The sequence below is a fragment of the Candoia aspera genome, chromosome 13 (genome assembly GCF_035149785.1).
Source record: "Candoia aspera isolate rCanAsp1 chromosome 13, rCanAsp1.hap2, whole genome shotgun sequence".
Classification (NCBI taxonomy): Eukaryota; Metazoa; Chordata; class Lepidosauria; order Squamata; family Boidae; genus Candoia; species Candoia aspera.
Window position 1 is genome coordinate 7082304 of NC_086165.1, and position 14826 is coordinate 7097129.

A 14826-nucleotide genomic window follows, 5' to 3' on the forward strand; every position below is an offset into this window, starting at 1 on the left:
CAGAGGAGCAAATCACTCCAGCAGAAAAAATTCAGCAAGTTGGAAGGTTAAACAGCTAAATAAAAATGTTCTCATTTTTATTACTTTGTGCCTCTTTCCCTCTCTCTTTCTCTCTTTCTGTCATGGGTTCCTATTGGAAAGAAAGGAATAAGATGCTCACAAAGTCAATCAATATCTTTCTTCTCCATTCTCTAACACTACTAGGTCCTTGGTGGTCACCGATTTAACATTTTTTCTGTCTCCCTCACAGGAGTTCCAGACAGATTCAGACAAAATGAAATAAATCGTGTTTCCTTCATTAACAAGGATCGAGATAACAAGTAAGCCATCTCACAGTTATTCACTTTCTCATGCTTCCATTCCATTCCATGCATCTGCCTAAGCCTGTACTGACTTCAGATGCTACCCAGGTCCCTCTTTGCCCCACCACAAATCACACAGCTTCTCTGCAAAAACTTGCAGCATGTTTACAGTTCCCATGCCCTACCCAATCCATATGGTCAGGAAGGAACCAGTAATGAAATGGAGATAAATATTCACACAGTGGGGATCAGTATATGTTAATGCATATGGAAGGCCATGAGGGCCAAATTAGACATTCATTTTTAAATGGTTTGTATCGTCATGCTTGCAAAAAATAGATAACAAGAAAGCTTAACCATACCAACTGGAGGAGATGAAGATGGCATTTGCAGAGGGCCAAGTGTGGAAAGGCTTAAATAGATGCCCTATTGTAGTACGGCTGGAAGTTTGAACATTAAAGCTGCTCCAGAGTTATAGTTCCTGAAGTTCCTAAGTCTGATAACCCTTCCTAACAACAAATCCATCAAGTTCTTCCACATTTTAATTGTTGAAATACAACCATCCTGGAAACCTCATGAAGGATCACTTGTGAATGATTATGACTGTTACCTACACATACAGAAACAGCATGTCAGAAGGGAATTTTTTAATACCCTCATTTTACCTTGAGTAGATTTTTTTTTCTTCCTAGAATAACATTTAAACATAGTGAAATTACTTTCAGCTGGCTCTATCGCTGGGCTCAGAAAAGCAGATGGTTCAGGCAGCTGATTGTGGCATGAAAAAGCAGGGGTTTAGAAATTTTGCATTTTTCTTACCAGAGATGAGAAGAGTTGCCTTAGATGCCAAAATAACTTGGCTGCCCTTGGATATTCTACTTTGTGGATATGTGCCACAGTCTTTGGATGACCTGATCTAACTTGAAAGGGCACCATTCAACAACAACTTAAGTCAGGCTATTAATGTGATAAACACAGTCCCAAATACAGGGTACTATAGCAAGAATAAAATGTGTGTCATCAGGACCGGCCCTACCTTAGAATAATACAGTAGAGTATGGTGGAAAACAACATTCTTATGAGGAGTTCTTTCCACCAAAAGGTAGCGAGTAAAGTCAAGTTTGAGCTCCACCCTTGAGAATGGGGGCTGTCTGAGAGCCATCTGCATAGAAAGTTTAAGCCAAAAAAATCTCAAAGAAAGGGCTGGCTGGCATTTTCCATTATGGCTGGGGTATGATCAAACCCTTAGGACATCTTGCTTGCTTCTAAGATCGTAGACTGAGTGTCCTCTGTAAAAGCTGATGATCTGTTCCCTTAAAGTTTATTCCTAAACCAGGAAGACCCCCTGATTCTGGGTGAAAACTGGCTACCGGGCAGTGGAGTTGGACAAGACTTGCGGAAAAGGCCTGGCAAACAGTAAGTGTGTAAAGTGTGTTATGAATCAAAGGTACTCATTCTGAACTTGAAGGATGAACTGTCCATCTTAACCACACAGCATTCTCCCATTATCTGCACACAAAAGAGAGTAAAAAATGGTCAAGTAAGGGGTGGAGGCTTCAGCAAACTTGTGGAATTTATTAGGTAAAGGTAAAGGTTTCCCTTGACGTAAAGTCCAGTCGTGTCCGACTCTAGGGGGCGGTGCTCATCTCCGTTTCTAAGCCTTAGAGCCGGCGTTGTCCATAGACACTTCCGGGTCATGTGGCCAGCATGACGACACGGAACACCGTTACCTTCCCGCCGAAGCGGTACCTATTGATCTACTCACATTTGCATGTTTTCGAACTGCTAGGTGAGCAGGAGCTGGGACTAGCAATGGGAGCTCACCCCGCCGCACGGTTTCGAACCGCCGACCTTCTGATCGGCAGCTCAGCGGTTTAACCCGCAGCGCCACCGCGTCCCTGTGGAATTTATTAGGCATATAAAAAGAGAAATGAAATAATATCTGTGTAGAGTGTATGTTTGTTGATTATAATAAATATATAATATATATACTTTTAATTAGAACCATTAAGAACAATAATGACAACAAACTAAATCAGAACAGAAAAAGAAGAAAGGAAGGAAGGAAGGAAGGAAGGAAGGAAGGAAGGAAGGAAGGAAGGAAGGAAGGAAGGAAGGAAGGACATAACAAGTTAAAAATGCAATAAGAAACGAAAATAGAAGAAAATAGAAAAAAAAGAGCAAGATGTAAAGAAAGATATAAAGACATAAAGAAGTGGCTTCCGATATTCTTCACAGCAGTTATGAGTACACTATATTTTAAGCTCTCTCTATCTAATGTTAGGTCACAACTCTCTTATTTCTGTAATCTATCCTGTCTAGTCATCAAACCATAAATCACAAGTTCGTTTTTTTCTTCATTGTTATGCAAAAAAGTCCATAAGGGGTTTCCAGTCACCAATAAATGTAGGTATTGTCCTTTCTCTAGTCAAAGAAGTCAGTTTATCAGAAGCCATGCTGGATCAGATCAAAGGGCTGTATGTTAATCTAGCATGTAGTCCCTCGGTGGCCCAAGGAGATATTTCTGGGAAACCCACAGACAGATCACAGGCAATCCCATTTTTAGCAAATTCTCTCTCTGTTCCTGGAAATATATCTGTACAAGTAGATAAGTAGTTACATAGGAAGAACCATATTCATTAAGATTTGTGGTAGGATCTGTAGCTATGCATATTTATCAAGATTTGTGGTCACCATCCTTCACTTGATGCAAGTGCTACGCATCAGCAGAGCAGAACCATACAATTCAGAAAGAAACAGAGCCAGAAGCAGGAAGGAACTCATATCTCTTTGCATTGCCTAGTTAACCTCCATAATCCATCTTCAGTGTACACATTTGGAATTTAAACAACTTTAAATTCCTGGAAGCACCTTTCAACTAGCTGTATTTGCATCTTACTCACGTATAGTCAGCATCATATGCTGCCCATTACCAGCATCTGTCTGACTCAACCTTCATTATTTGCCCTGTGCAGATTGTTAAACACTCAGTTCTGTTGTTGATTTGTTTTGCCCCGGGGTCAATTTCTGGGCAATGTAGAGAGAGCAGACTCTAAAGCAAGTCCAAGCATCACTCTTGTCTTCCTGGTGGCAAAGCCCATGAGAGCTATGCCACTGGCGTGAGAGCAGTGGAAATGCAGGCTTCAGGGATGTCCTCAGGAGACTCCAAACACCTCTGGATATTCCACCCTAAATTAAGAACCAGAGGTGCAGAAAACTAAGGTAGATGGATTTGCTTCTCCAGACCAGCTTAAGTTGCTATGGTGAAAAAAATTATCAAAGTATACCAGGAGAGAGTTTATGGGGAAAACAAAAGCAAGCTGGTAAATCCTGAGGCTTTGCATGTGCTCAAAAATACCCTCGTTCCCTGTTCCAAAAGTACGTCTGAGGGCTGTTTTGAGTTCTGGATGCTAGTTTCAGGGCTCTGGCAAAAAGGAAAGTAGATCCCCATACGCCTGACGATGGCTCACTCCCTGCAATATTGAGGAATCCCATTTGAGTAGACCAGGATGACCCTCCTGTGGAAGCCATCTTGCCTTTCTTCCCATGGAGGGTGACAGGAGAGGGTGAGAAAAGCACATTTAGGTCAGCCTCCTTCCTACATGGTATTAATCTCATGGAGAACCAGATGCCAAAAGACAATCATTTTGTCATTGATGAAAAAAATTGTAGGGTCAGAGGGAGCCACTGAGCATTTCCCGGCTCAGTGCCCGTGTCCAAATTAGAGTATTGGCAATACATGGATGTCAACGTTTGGTTGCACACCTCCAGTGAAGGGGAGCCCATCTTATCCCCCAGAGGTCCATTGCTGAACAGCCCTTTCTGCTAGGAAATTTATTTTAGCCATCAATCACAATTTACCTTGCTCCATGTATGCCACATGCATATACAGACGGTATATGCTATGGCTTGGGCCATATGTATTTCTCTGCACAATAATTCTGCTCTTATGGAACTCAGAAGCTTTGCCAGGAATCTTTTTGGGGTGCTGTAGAGCAGATTAAAAAGGAAAAAAAAAAGCGCTTCAGATCAAAACTGCCTTCCGGCAAAAGTTTTCCTGACCTATGACTTCCCTATCCCAGGTTGTACTTCCCAGAACCTCATCTCTACACGGAGGCCCGGAGGGAGCGGTACCAGAGGAGCAAAGTCCATCAGAAGATCCAGCAGTTCAAGAGGTTCATCGAGAACTACCGGCGCCACATTATCTGTGTGGTGATATTCTCAGCCATCACCGCTGGCGTCTTTGTAGAAAGAGCATATTGTGAGTTACCAGCCTACTTAGCACCACCGAACCGGCTGCTCGGCTCAAGAGCTGGTGCAGCCAACTTGATTCAGAACTCCACATCCTCATGCAGTGAGGAAGGAGAGAGGCCCGTCTCCAGGGCGGGCAACCAGTGGCAGCCACCACTGAGCATACCACGTACGTATCTCCTTGCAGCCCAGACTAACGCTGGTGTAAAGCAAGACACTCCCACTGCAAGTAGAGCTGTATTAATGGTTAACGAGGGAAGTTTGTTGCCAAACTTCCTGGTATTGCTTTTATAGTGGCTGTTTTAGTGACTCAGATCTACGGAGTCTGGGTCATAACTTTAGTGGCTAACTGTTGAACAATTAAAGACCTGAGTATCCTCCTTGCAGTCTTACAATAACCTAACCCTTCCCCATTGGACACATAAGTAGAGATCTGGAGGTGAACTCCAAATCTGTACACATGGCTATGTGTTCCCAAGTGCGTTAGACCCCTTTAGATTGTATTGCATGGTCATGCTACTTGTAGGGCATGCAAGTGTGTTTGTCATCTGAGCATGCTGGAGGTGAGATGCAGTTATGGAAGGCACAGGTGCATATCTTGAGGCTGCAGGCCTGTGAGCGGACTTCCTCCAAAGCTTTGGACAAGGACCCCGAGCTTGTCCCAAAGTGTCTGCTTGATGGCCATTTTTATGGGCCGAGGTGGTGGACATGGGGAGAAATCCCACAAAGGGCTCTTCCTCCATTTAATTTCACATCCCTCCAATTGAAATGGAAATGGCATTGAATCCAATTGGGTTGTAACCTGCTCCCACTCCCCTCTTTATTCTGGGTCTACCTCCTTTTTGGAGCATGGCCTAGCCTGCAGGAGACCACCCAAAGGACAAAAACAAGTCTCAGCCCAGAAAAAAAGTGGTGTGACCCCAATTATTAGGGGCTCTGCTGCAATTCCAGCCTCTGGAACTCACTCAATCCACTTGCCTTGCAGATTATGGATTTGCATCACCACCCACTGGAATTGCTGACACCACCTTTGTGGGAATTCTGATCTCTCGGGGGGCTGGTGCCAGCATCTCCTTCATGTACTCCTTCATCTTACTTACCATGTGCCGAAACCTCATCACATTCCTACGAGAAACTTTCTTCAATCACTACATCCCCTTTGACTCTGCTGTGGATTTCCACCGATGGATTGCAACAGGAGCTTTGATCTTTTCAGGTAAATCTGGGGGAGGAGGGACAATGTAGACATACTGCATGTTCAAAAATGGGCCACTAACACCCCTTGCACCTGCCCAAAGCAATTACAGTAGGGTATGCAAATTGCCTCCAATGCCGCTTGATGAATTGAATTAACCGGAATCATTGATTTGATGTGATAGTTCAAGTCATTCTGAATAACCAAATGAAATCATCCCATTTGAGTCAAATCCTTGACTCAGTTTGGGTTTTTTTATTTGTATCTATTAAGTTTTCATATAATAAAAGACAAATTAAAAAGAGGAAAAAAAGGGAAAAAAAGAAAAAAGTGCAAGAAAAGAAAAGAAAAAGAGAACTAAAGTTAAGAAATATACTGTATAAATGACATCTGACCTTCTTTTCAACAGATAATTACAATCTTAATGTAATTCTTCACTCAGTTTGAACAAACAGTTTACAGTAGTCTAGAAAAGGTATATCTGGGTATCAATTTGTCGGATCAATTCAGAACATCGAGTTCAATTCAATGCATCAAACTGATTCAGAAACTCAGTTCAAAGATTTTATTGGAAGGTTTGATTGAATCAAATCACCTTTAAACAGGCTCTTCAGATTGAATCGTTGAATAGCCAAACTAGAACACTGTGATGCTTCATAATGGGATGTGGTACCAGCAAGCAACTAGAGCTGGCTTGGAATAGAGTGGTAGGAATTGATGAAATTAGAAACTCTAGGCACACTTTGAATTAAGACACTGCTTAGTTTTGTAAGGTCAATGTGATGCAGATGAAACTTTTAAAAAATCAATTCCTCTCTAATTTTTCACAGCTGCAGGTGCATGAATTTTGAAAACGCATGACCCAGCAAAAGTGAAAAGAAAATAATTGATAATAGCAGTGGAAATCAGCTCCAGAAAAATCTGGTCTTTCAATTTAGGGGATTTTCTAGCAATCCAGGCTGAGAAAAAACAGCCCAATACTTCCTCTCACCAGTCAATGTCAACAAGTCTCTAAATGTTTTTATCATGGAAATTACAAATGTAACAAGCATATGAATATGGGTGTGGAGTGTTTGTATTTTTTGTTACGCTTTGAAGTTTGTACCAGTTAAGAGATATAAACATTTAACTGTTTGCATCCTAACTGATTAATTACACTGATACTTCGTTTTTTTTATCGTTAGTCGTGATAATTTTTTTACAGCTCTATACTGTAGTTCTAAGGGACGCAGTGGCACTACAGGTTAAATGGCTGAGCTGCTGAGCTTGCCGATTGGAAGGTCAGCAGTTCGAATCTGCGTGACAGGGTGAGCTCCCGTTGCTAGTCCCAGCTCCTGCCAACCTAGCAGTTTGAAAACATGCAAATGTGAGTCAATTAATAGGTACCGCTTCGGCGGGCAGGTAACGGCATTCCGTTTAGTCATGCTGGCCACATGACCACAGAGGAAGTGTCTACGGACAAACGCCAGCTCTTCGGCTTTGAAACGGAGATGAGCAGCACCCCCTAGAGTCGGACGCAACTGGACTTAATGTCAAGGGAAACCTTTATCTTTACCTACTGTAGTTCTATGACATAGAACCATACAGTAGTTCTATGACTAGGGATTTTGATAGTCATAGGAGATTTGAAATTGCGGTTAAATTTGGTGACACAGATACCTAACCTCGCTGTCTTGTGTTTCCTGTAGTTTTGCACACTTTGGGCCATGTTGTGAATGTCTACATCTTTTCTGTGACACCTCTCAGCATCTTGTCCTGTCTCTTCTCTCATGTATTTATTAATGATGGGTGAGTAGAGAGTGTCCTCTCCCCTTTATGAACTTAAGAATGCAAAAAAAAGAGTTACTCTGCATTTTTTCCAGGTGGCTGGAAAAAGAATGGAAATTCTTAACTTTAGACATCTGTGTAGTTTGGAATTAGTTGTGCCATATCAGTAAGGAAAACTCAGCATTTCTTTGATGGAACCAAGCACAGCTTTTCCCAACCATGTAAACTTCAACTCCCAGAATCCCCCAGATATTGTGGCCGTCACTGAGAATTCTGGGAGTTGAACTCCACGCATATAGAGGGCCCAAGGTCCTGAATGTGGAATCAATGTGTGTTGACTTACAAGTTCAGTGTGAGAATTATTTCTCTCCCTGATAAGAGGGCTGAGATTTATAAACAGAAAAAAATGCACCGTTCACAGAAAAGGCAGGTGTCTGATCCTCTCTGCAGAAAGAGCAAAGACAACAGAGAAGAATTCTGCTGCCCTAACGATACCTCTACATAAGTGTCTTGTTTGAAAGTAGAATACTCACTGGAATTATTGAGTTGTAATTTTTTACTTTACTCCTAATAAATACAACCAATCAGATTTCTTGGATTCTTGTTCCTTGGATTAACTGTTTCCAATCCATGGAGGAAATATCTAACAGAGAATCATTTTCAGTGTAGGGAAAATGCTAGACATGATAGAGATTGGGCCAACGCATTACGTAAGCCTTAATAGGATTAGCTTGATTGGGTGTAGTGGGTTGGGTGAATTCAGCCAATTTTCATTATTCAGAAACCCGTACTTAAATCTGAAGCCAATTAGTGGAGAAGCTGCACACAGAAAAAGAATATTATCTTAGATAGCTTTAATGAACACATCAGAGAAACACAGGTTATTGATCTTACACACTTAGCCCTCCCAAGCATAAAGAATCACACGCTTAGGCAGAGTAGGTTAAGAAGTAAAAAGAATATCTTACTGACTTTATTCTTGGTTCGGTGACATCCATGTTCAGTGGAAAAAGATGAAATCTTTGTTCTTCTTTTGCCCCTATACTTAATTCACCCTTAGCCCTACAGCTGCTAAGGGCTGTGTGGAAGAAAGGGGGTATACAGGCACACCACATGGCACCCAGCCATGTGCTTCACTCCCCGTGAAGAAGGAGGAGGAGAGAGAGAAGAAGTAGGAGTGGCAATGAACAGCCTCCTCAATAGCACTGAGAGTTTGCATCCTAGAGCAACAATTCATATGCTAATGAGGCATGCTGGATTTGCCAGGACTTCCAACAAAACTAACTATGGCTTAGCACAATGTATGAACCAGGTTACATTGTGGCTTGTTCTACTAAAAACTACCATTGTTTTGTTTTTCTTTCCAGATCACAATTTCCTCCCAAATACTACTGGTGGTTTTTTGAGACAATACCAGGTAAGAATCAAGTATCAATGGCTTTTGGTGGCCAGACTGCAGTTAACATTTGTGGGGGTTGATCTGGGAAATAATGCAAGTGGCTAGACCTAAATTATTCATGTGGTCTAAAGCAGAATTTGCAGGGGAGGGGTGTTTTCTCTGAGATAGGGTGGGCGCATGAACTGGCTATTTTGTTTGTTTGTTCAGTACATTAAGCCTGTCTGAGAGCTTACATTAGCCTTTGAGTGTGTCGTCATCTCAGCTCTGAAGAAGTGACATTGGGTTGCATGGAACTTTGGGACTTCAGGCATTGGCATCCATTAAAAGCTATGATTATGCCATAATGGCAACATGAGTATTTGTGTCATTTGCACAATGCTGTGTCATCACTTGCCCCATATGGAAAGCTATGGTTTCAGGTTGCCCACCACTGGAGTAGATGGAGATAATGGTAAAGCAAGACAACTCAATGTGCTCTCTTACTTCAGTTGATGTTTCCTTGTTCTCTCCTGGTCTTCTGTAGGCATGACTGGAGTGCTATTACTTGTCATCCTTGCTGTGATGTATGTATTTGCCACTCACTATTTCCGACGAATCAGCTTCCAAGGATTCTGGATCACCCATCATCTCTATGTGGTTCTCTACATTCTGGTAAGTGACACTTAAAGCCTGGGATAATTCAGAAATACAAATACTCCACAGATGAAGGACAATTTGAGGGTCAAATATTTGTCATGGGTGGACCCATGATTTCTGACTCAGTTAACCAAATTGGAACTGAGTCACGTTTAATAGTCCAGTTACTCTGTTTGCAAAGGTGTGTTTGAGAATTGGATTATATTGCATCTTGTTCTTTAACTCTTTCTGTATGAAAGTGGAGAAAGTCATGTGGAAGGTAGGTCAGAAAGAAGATATTCTAGGGCAAGGTCCAGCATACAACTGGTTGAAAGTGTCTATATTTCCAGAAGGTGGGGTGAATATTTTTCTTCCATTTAATTTTTTTTAAGTTTCTGGAGCACCTATAAATTATGTGTCTTCTTCATGCTTCTCCTCTATTGTCCCTCAGAATAGCATGGGAAAAATTAGCAATGCCTGGACAAGATGCAAGAACATTATGTTACCATCTAAGAAATTGGCCCACCTCCTTAGATGCTATTAGAATAATCAGTGCAGGCAGATTCACTTTCAGTTAGTTGTCTGGCCCAGCTTTCCCTAACAATGCAGCTCTTTGAATTCTGAGAGACAAACTTCCAATACAATGGAGATAACGGGTTGGCCAACTAGAGCTAACCCACTAGTTGTCTCCCTCATTTCTAAGAATGCCACTATGGGTAACATGGAAAACCCATAAAGACTTGAATTAGTCTGATCTGAGTAGTGGAAGAAGGTGGTATTGGAACAGGGGTACAGCCAGAAAAACAGGTGTTAAGTAGTTCCATTGTAAGAGAGTCCAACGCTTCAGCAGCACTGCCAAGATGGTCCCAATCTTAATATATGTGAAGACGGACCATAGCTCAATGGTAGAGCCCTCTGTTTTGCATACAGAAGGACCCTCATCTCCAGCTAAGTTGAAAAAGAATTGAAACCGAAAGAGATGTTGCTGCTATTCGTTTTGGGGAAAGTGCAGGTCTAGCTCAATTTGAAGCAGGTTAATGTGATTCTCAGGACTTCCAGACCGAATGCTATCATTAGATGCTTTCGTTCTTTGTGAGTCTTTGCAATTAGAGAATAACTTTCCTTTTCTGTTTGTTATAATGGACTGAATTGATGTGTAATATATTTCCAGGTTATCATCCATGGCAGCTATGCTCTGATCCAACAGCCCCGCTTTCATGTTTACTTCATTATCCCAGCCCTCATCTATGGAGCAGACAAACTCATCAGCCTTAGCAGGAAGAAGGTAGAAATCAGCGTCATTAAGGCTGAAGTCCTCCCTTCAGGTAATATGACTGCCTGCACGTTCCTTCCTCCTCTACCTTGCATCAAAGAGGGTATCTTCTACCTGAGCACCCTCCCTGCATGTGGACTTCAACTTCCAGAATTCTTATGAATGGTCCTGCAGCCTGGGGGATTATGGAAGTTGAAGGTCCTGCATCTAAAGGATGCCCATTCAGGAAGGCTGATCTAAAGGAACTTGCTAAGACCTGTAGGCAACGTATGGCTGGAAAAGTATCTGGGTGGTCCACCCCAGTCTTTGCTGCCTCTCCCTTCTCAAAGATAATCCTCTAGCTCTGGTCTGCCATACCTGTAACTTGCTAGTACAAAGACCATCATAGATAGGATTGCTGGCTTGACTTTTCATAGCAAACCCTTACGAAGCCCCTTTTCCTTGGTTCAGGAGTCACCAACCTCCGGTTCCAGAGACCCCAGGACTTTGACTACAGGTCTGGACAATGGGTGCGGATTGCATGTTTGTCCCTGGGGACCAATGAGTACCACCCTTTCACTCTGACATCTGCTCCCCATGAAGACCTGCTGAGTCTGCACATCCGAGCAGCTGGACCCTGGACAACTCGACTGCGGGAGCTCTACTCCCCAGAAAGCATAGCAGAAATTGGCAAGTATCCCAAGGTAAGGCTGAGTTTTCTTTTGCTTTGCTTTTCCCCCGGTGTAGATTTTAGTAGAGGGCACATGGCAGACAAATATGGCTGATCAACATGATAAAGATGACTTTTCTGGTTCCAACATTGACATTGCATTCCTTCCCACCACCCCTGTAATTACTTTAAAAATATATGTATAGGGAGAATCTAGCCCTTGCTATTCAGGCTCAGTGGAAACCCTCTGAACTCCATTGTCCAAGCCAACAAACTTCATTCTTTACCTCTGTTTCTTTGTAGCTCTATCTTGATGGTCCATTTGGAGAAGGTCATCAGGAATGGAACAAATTTGAAGTGTCGGTCCTGGTGGGCGGTGGCATTGGAGTGACTCCCTTTGCCTCCATCCTTAAAGACCTTGTCTTCAAGTCCTCTGTTGGCTCCAGGATCCTGTGCAAGAAGGTGAGATTGGAAGAACAGAGGTGTGGCTGGGCTGCTGTACCACTCACCTGCCCTTGTGTCAGTGGGAATTAACATCAGGCGATAGGACATCTCTAAGAATGAATTGCATTGCTTGAAGCAGACAGTGGAGGTATAGGCTCTGCTGTGAGTACTTAGTTTCACATCCCCTGACACCTACAAAAGACTTTTGTCTGGCTCATGCATCTGAACTAAAATTTACTTATCATATGGTACTTCCACTTTTCTACAAGACAATTCTCTAATTTTTTAAAAAATACAAAAGAACATACATTAGGGGAAAGAGCATACCCTAAAATAAGGTTTATTGTTAAAACAGCGTGCAGAACTTATATGAGAGACAATTGTTTGCAAGAAGTATACATACCGGGCAAAATGATATATATTTTGGGTATATTAGGAATGTGTGTGAAAATGAGTATAAATTTTCACTGGATTTTAAAAAAATAGAATTCACGTTCTGATACCAAACATGGGAAGAAGAACAACTCCACTATTGATAAATTATAGGCATTATAGGAACAAAGGGCTTTTGGCGTTGATCATTGTCTTTTTCTCATTCTCCCCAGATCTATTTCATCTGGGTGACCAGGACACAGCGGCAGTTTGAGTGGGTGGCTGACATTATTCGAGAGGTGGAGGAGAATGATCGATGTGACTTGGTCTCTGTGCACATCTACATCACCCAGCTGGCTGAGAAGTTTGACCTGCGCACCACCATGCTAGTAAGTCCTCACATGTAGCTTACTAAGGACCCTAGATCTAGGCTCCTTCAGGAAATAAAATTCAAGAGGTTAAGTTCTCACCTGTTAACTTGAAGTGCTATTAGCAAAAGCACGGTGACTGAGTCTTGTCCAACAGCCAGTTCTTCAATGAGTCCAGAGGAATTGGGTATGCACAATTAAAGGCTGTGCAATTAAGAAATGAAGGTGGGATAGGGTTGGGCAAATCAGGAAGCCTCCAACTCATCTTGATCTTGACTATAAAATCACTGAGTGCCTTTAAGCAAGTCATTCCCTATCATCATTGGTCTCCTCATTTTGAGTTTGGGACCCACATTTCTGACTGTTCCCATGAGTCTGGTTCCACACTGAGAATCAATAACTTCAGGGTGACTGGATAAGTGGCTGGTTCCTCAGTGGAACAGAGGTTCCTTCTCCTCCAGATTCCCAACTGTTCTGTTCTGATGACCGATTGATCTCTTTCTAGTACATCTGTGAACGTCACTTCCAGAAGGTCCTCAACAAGAGCTTGTTCACAGGCCTGCGTTCCATCACCCACTTTGGACGACCACCATTTGTCCCCTTTTTCTGCTCATTGCAAGAGGTTCATCCTGAGGTCAGTGACAGCCTTTGCAGGCTGGGGAAGGAGTTGAAGATTGTACTTCTGTGGATTCAGTGATGATCTCTTGTAGGCAGGGACATGTTTGTATGGAATAGAGGGAATCTCAGCTACATAGGTGTGCTTCTTAAGGAGCCCCAAAGGTGCCTTGTTCCAGCTCAAATTATTTGACAGACATTGCAGGAAGGAGAAGGTCCTTGGGAATTTTTACATCTCTTTACAGCTAGTTACAACTTAAGTCAGATGAGAAATGAGATGGGAACTTTGGACAAATGCTTCATTTCCCCCCAAGGCTGCTTGTCCATCTCATTCCTCTAGATCAGTGTTTTTCGTACTTGTCAACTTTAAGATGAGTGGACTTCAACTCCCAGAATTCCCCAGCCAGCATGGCTGGCTGGGGAATTCTGGGAGTTGAAGTCCACACATCTTAAAGTTGCCAAGTTTGAAAAACACTGCTCTAGATGTCAGAACCAGGGGAGAGTTTAATTATTTCCCTCACTTTTTTTTTTTTTTTGGCATCTCTGTGATTCTGAACGTTTTTTTGGTTCTTGTTTTCAGGTACGGAAGATTGGTGTTTTCAGCTGTGGCCCTCCTGGCATGACTAAGAATGTGGAGAAAGCCTGTCAGAAAATCAACAAGCGGGACCAGACTTACTTTGTACATCACTATGAGAATTTTTAGTTCTTTTTTTTCCCCCTAAGACTCTGTTGCTCTTCAAGAATTTATAGTTGGAGGTCACCATGTGTTTCTCTTAACAGGAAGGAGGAGAAAAACAGCTTTATTTTCAATGAGTTCTTGGACAATAGTTTATATCTTACTTCTAGCATTTTCAGAAAGCTGTATTTTGTGTCCTGTCAAGAATTTTAATGCCCTTGTGGTCTTATAATTGACGATGATAATCGAGAACTGATGCTTGGCCAACCCCAGAATGGAGTAGGAACCAGATTCCAGCATGTTGATCCCTATAGAACTCAAGACTCCACATCCTGGAAAAATAATCTGAACAACTATAAAACAAAGTGATATATGATTGGCATTAATACAGTCTTTTCACTGCAAATGCAAACTGGTTCAAAATTAACAGGTGACTAAACATCTTTCAAAGAGCCCTAGATTAGAGCTTTGTAGCACTCACTGTCAATTATTTGTTCAACATTCCTTAATTCATTCCAAGAATTATAGTTCCTAAATTGGACAGAGATGAGTTATTCTTCTTTTAATCCCATTTAACCTCACTGTTTATTATAGTAAGCCTGAACGGGTTCTTGCACTTTGAGTTCTAATATGTGGAGCTGTGAGGCTTATCTTATAGATGGCTCTGATTTTATAGGTGACATTGGTCACAGAGAACTAACCGCGATCGCTAGATAACTATGAACATCAGCCAATATAGTGGAGTGGAAAATCCTGTACAGAAGCATTCACCTCTGAGGACCAGAAGCTGGGTCAAATAAAGACTATCAGAGGACCATCCCATGCTATCTGGCTTGTTGCCCTTGGTAACTGCAGAGCACAGCTTGTATGTTTTTGCCTACTATTAGATTGCAGGCAGAC

General features: G+C 42.2%; 1 protein-coding gene across 1 annotated transcript in view; it reads left to right on the forward strand.

Moving 5' to 3' along the window:
* The window catches only part of DUOX2 (dual oxidase 2), a 34518-nt gene extending 20545 nt beyond the window's left edge, over nt 1-13973 (forward strand). Inside the window, exons 21-33 of the mRNA XM_063314189.1 lie at nt 251-320; nt 1623-1718; nt 4385-4563; nt 5539-5769; nt 7437-7536; nt 8883-8932; nt 9438-9565; nt 10701-10854; nt 11253-11485; nt 11755-11913; nt 12501-12656; nt 13141-13269; nt 13831-13973. Of these exons, the coding sequence (XP_063170259.1) occupies nt 251-320; nt 1623-1718; nt 4385-4563; nt 5539-5769; nt 7437-7536; nt 8883-8932; nt 9438-9565; nt 10701-10854; nt 11253-11485; nt 11755-11913; nt 12501-12656; nt 13141-13269; nt 13831-13953 (1808 nt within the window). The 3' untranslated portion in view covers nt 13954-13973. The remainder of the gene's footprint in view (nt 1-250; nt 321-1622; nt 1719-4384; nt 4564-5538; nt 5770-7436; nt 7537-8882; nt 8933-9437; nt 9566-10700; nt 10855-11252; nt 11486-11754; nt 11914-12500; nt 12657-13140; nt 13270-13830) is intronic.
* Nucleotides 13974-14826: the final 853 nt, after the last annotated feature.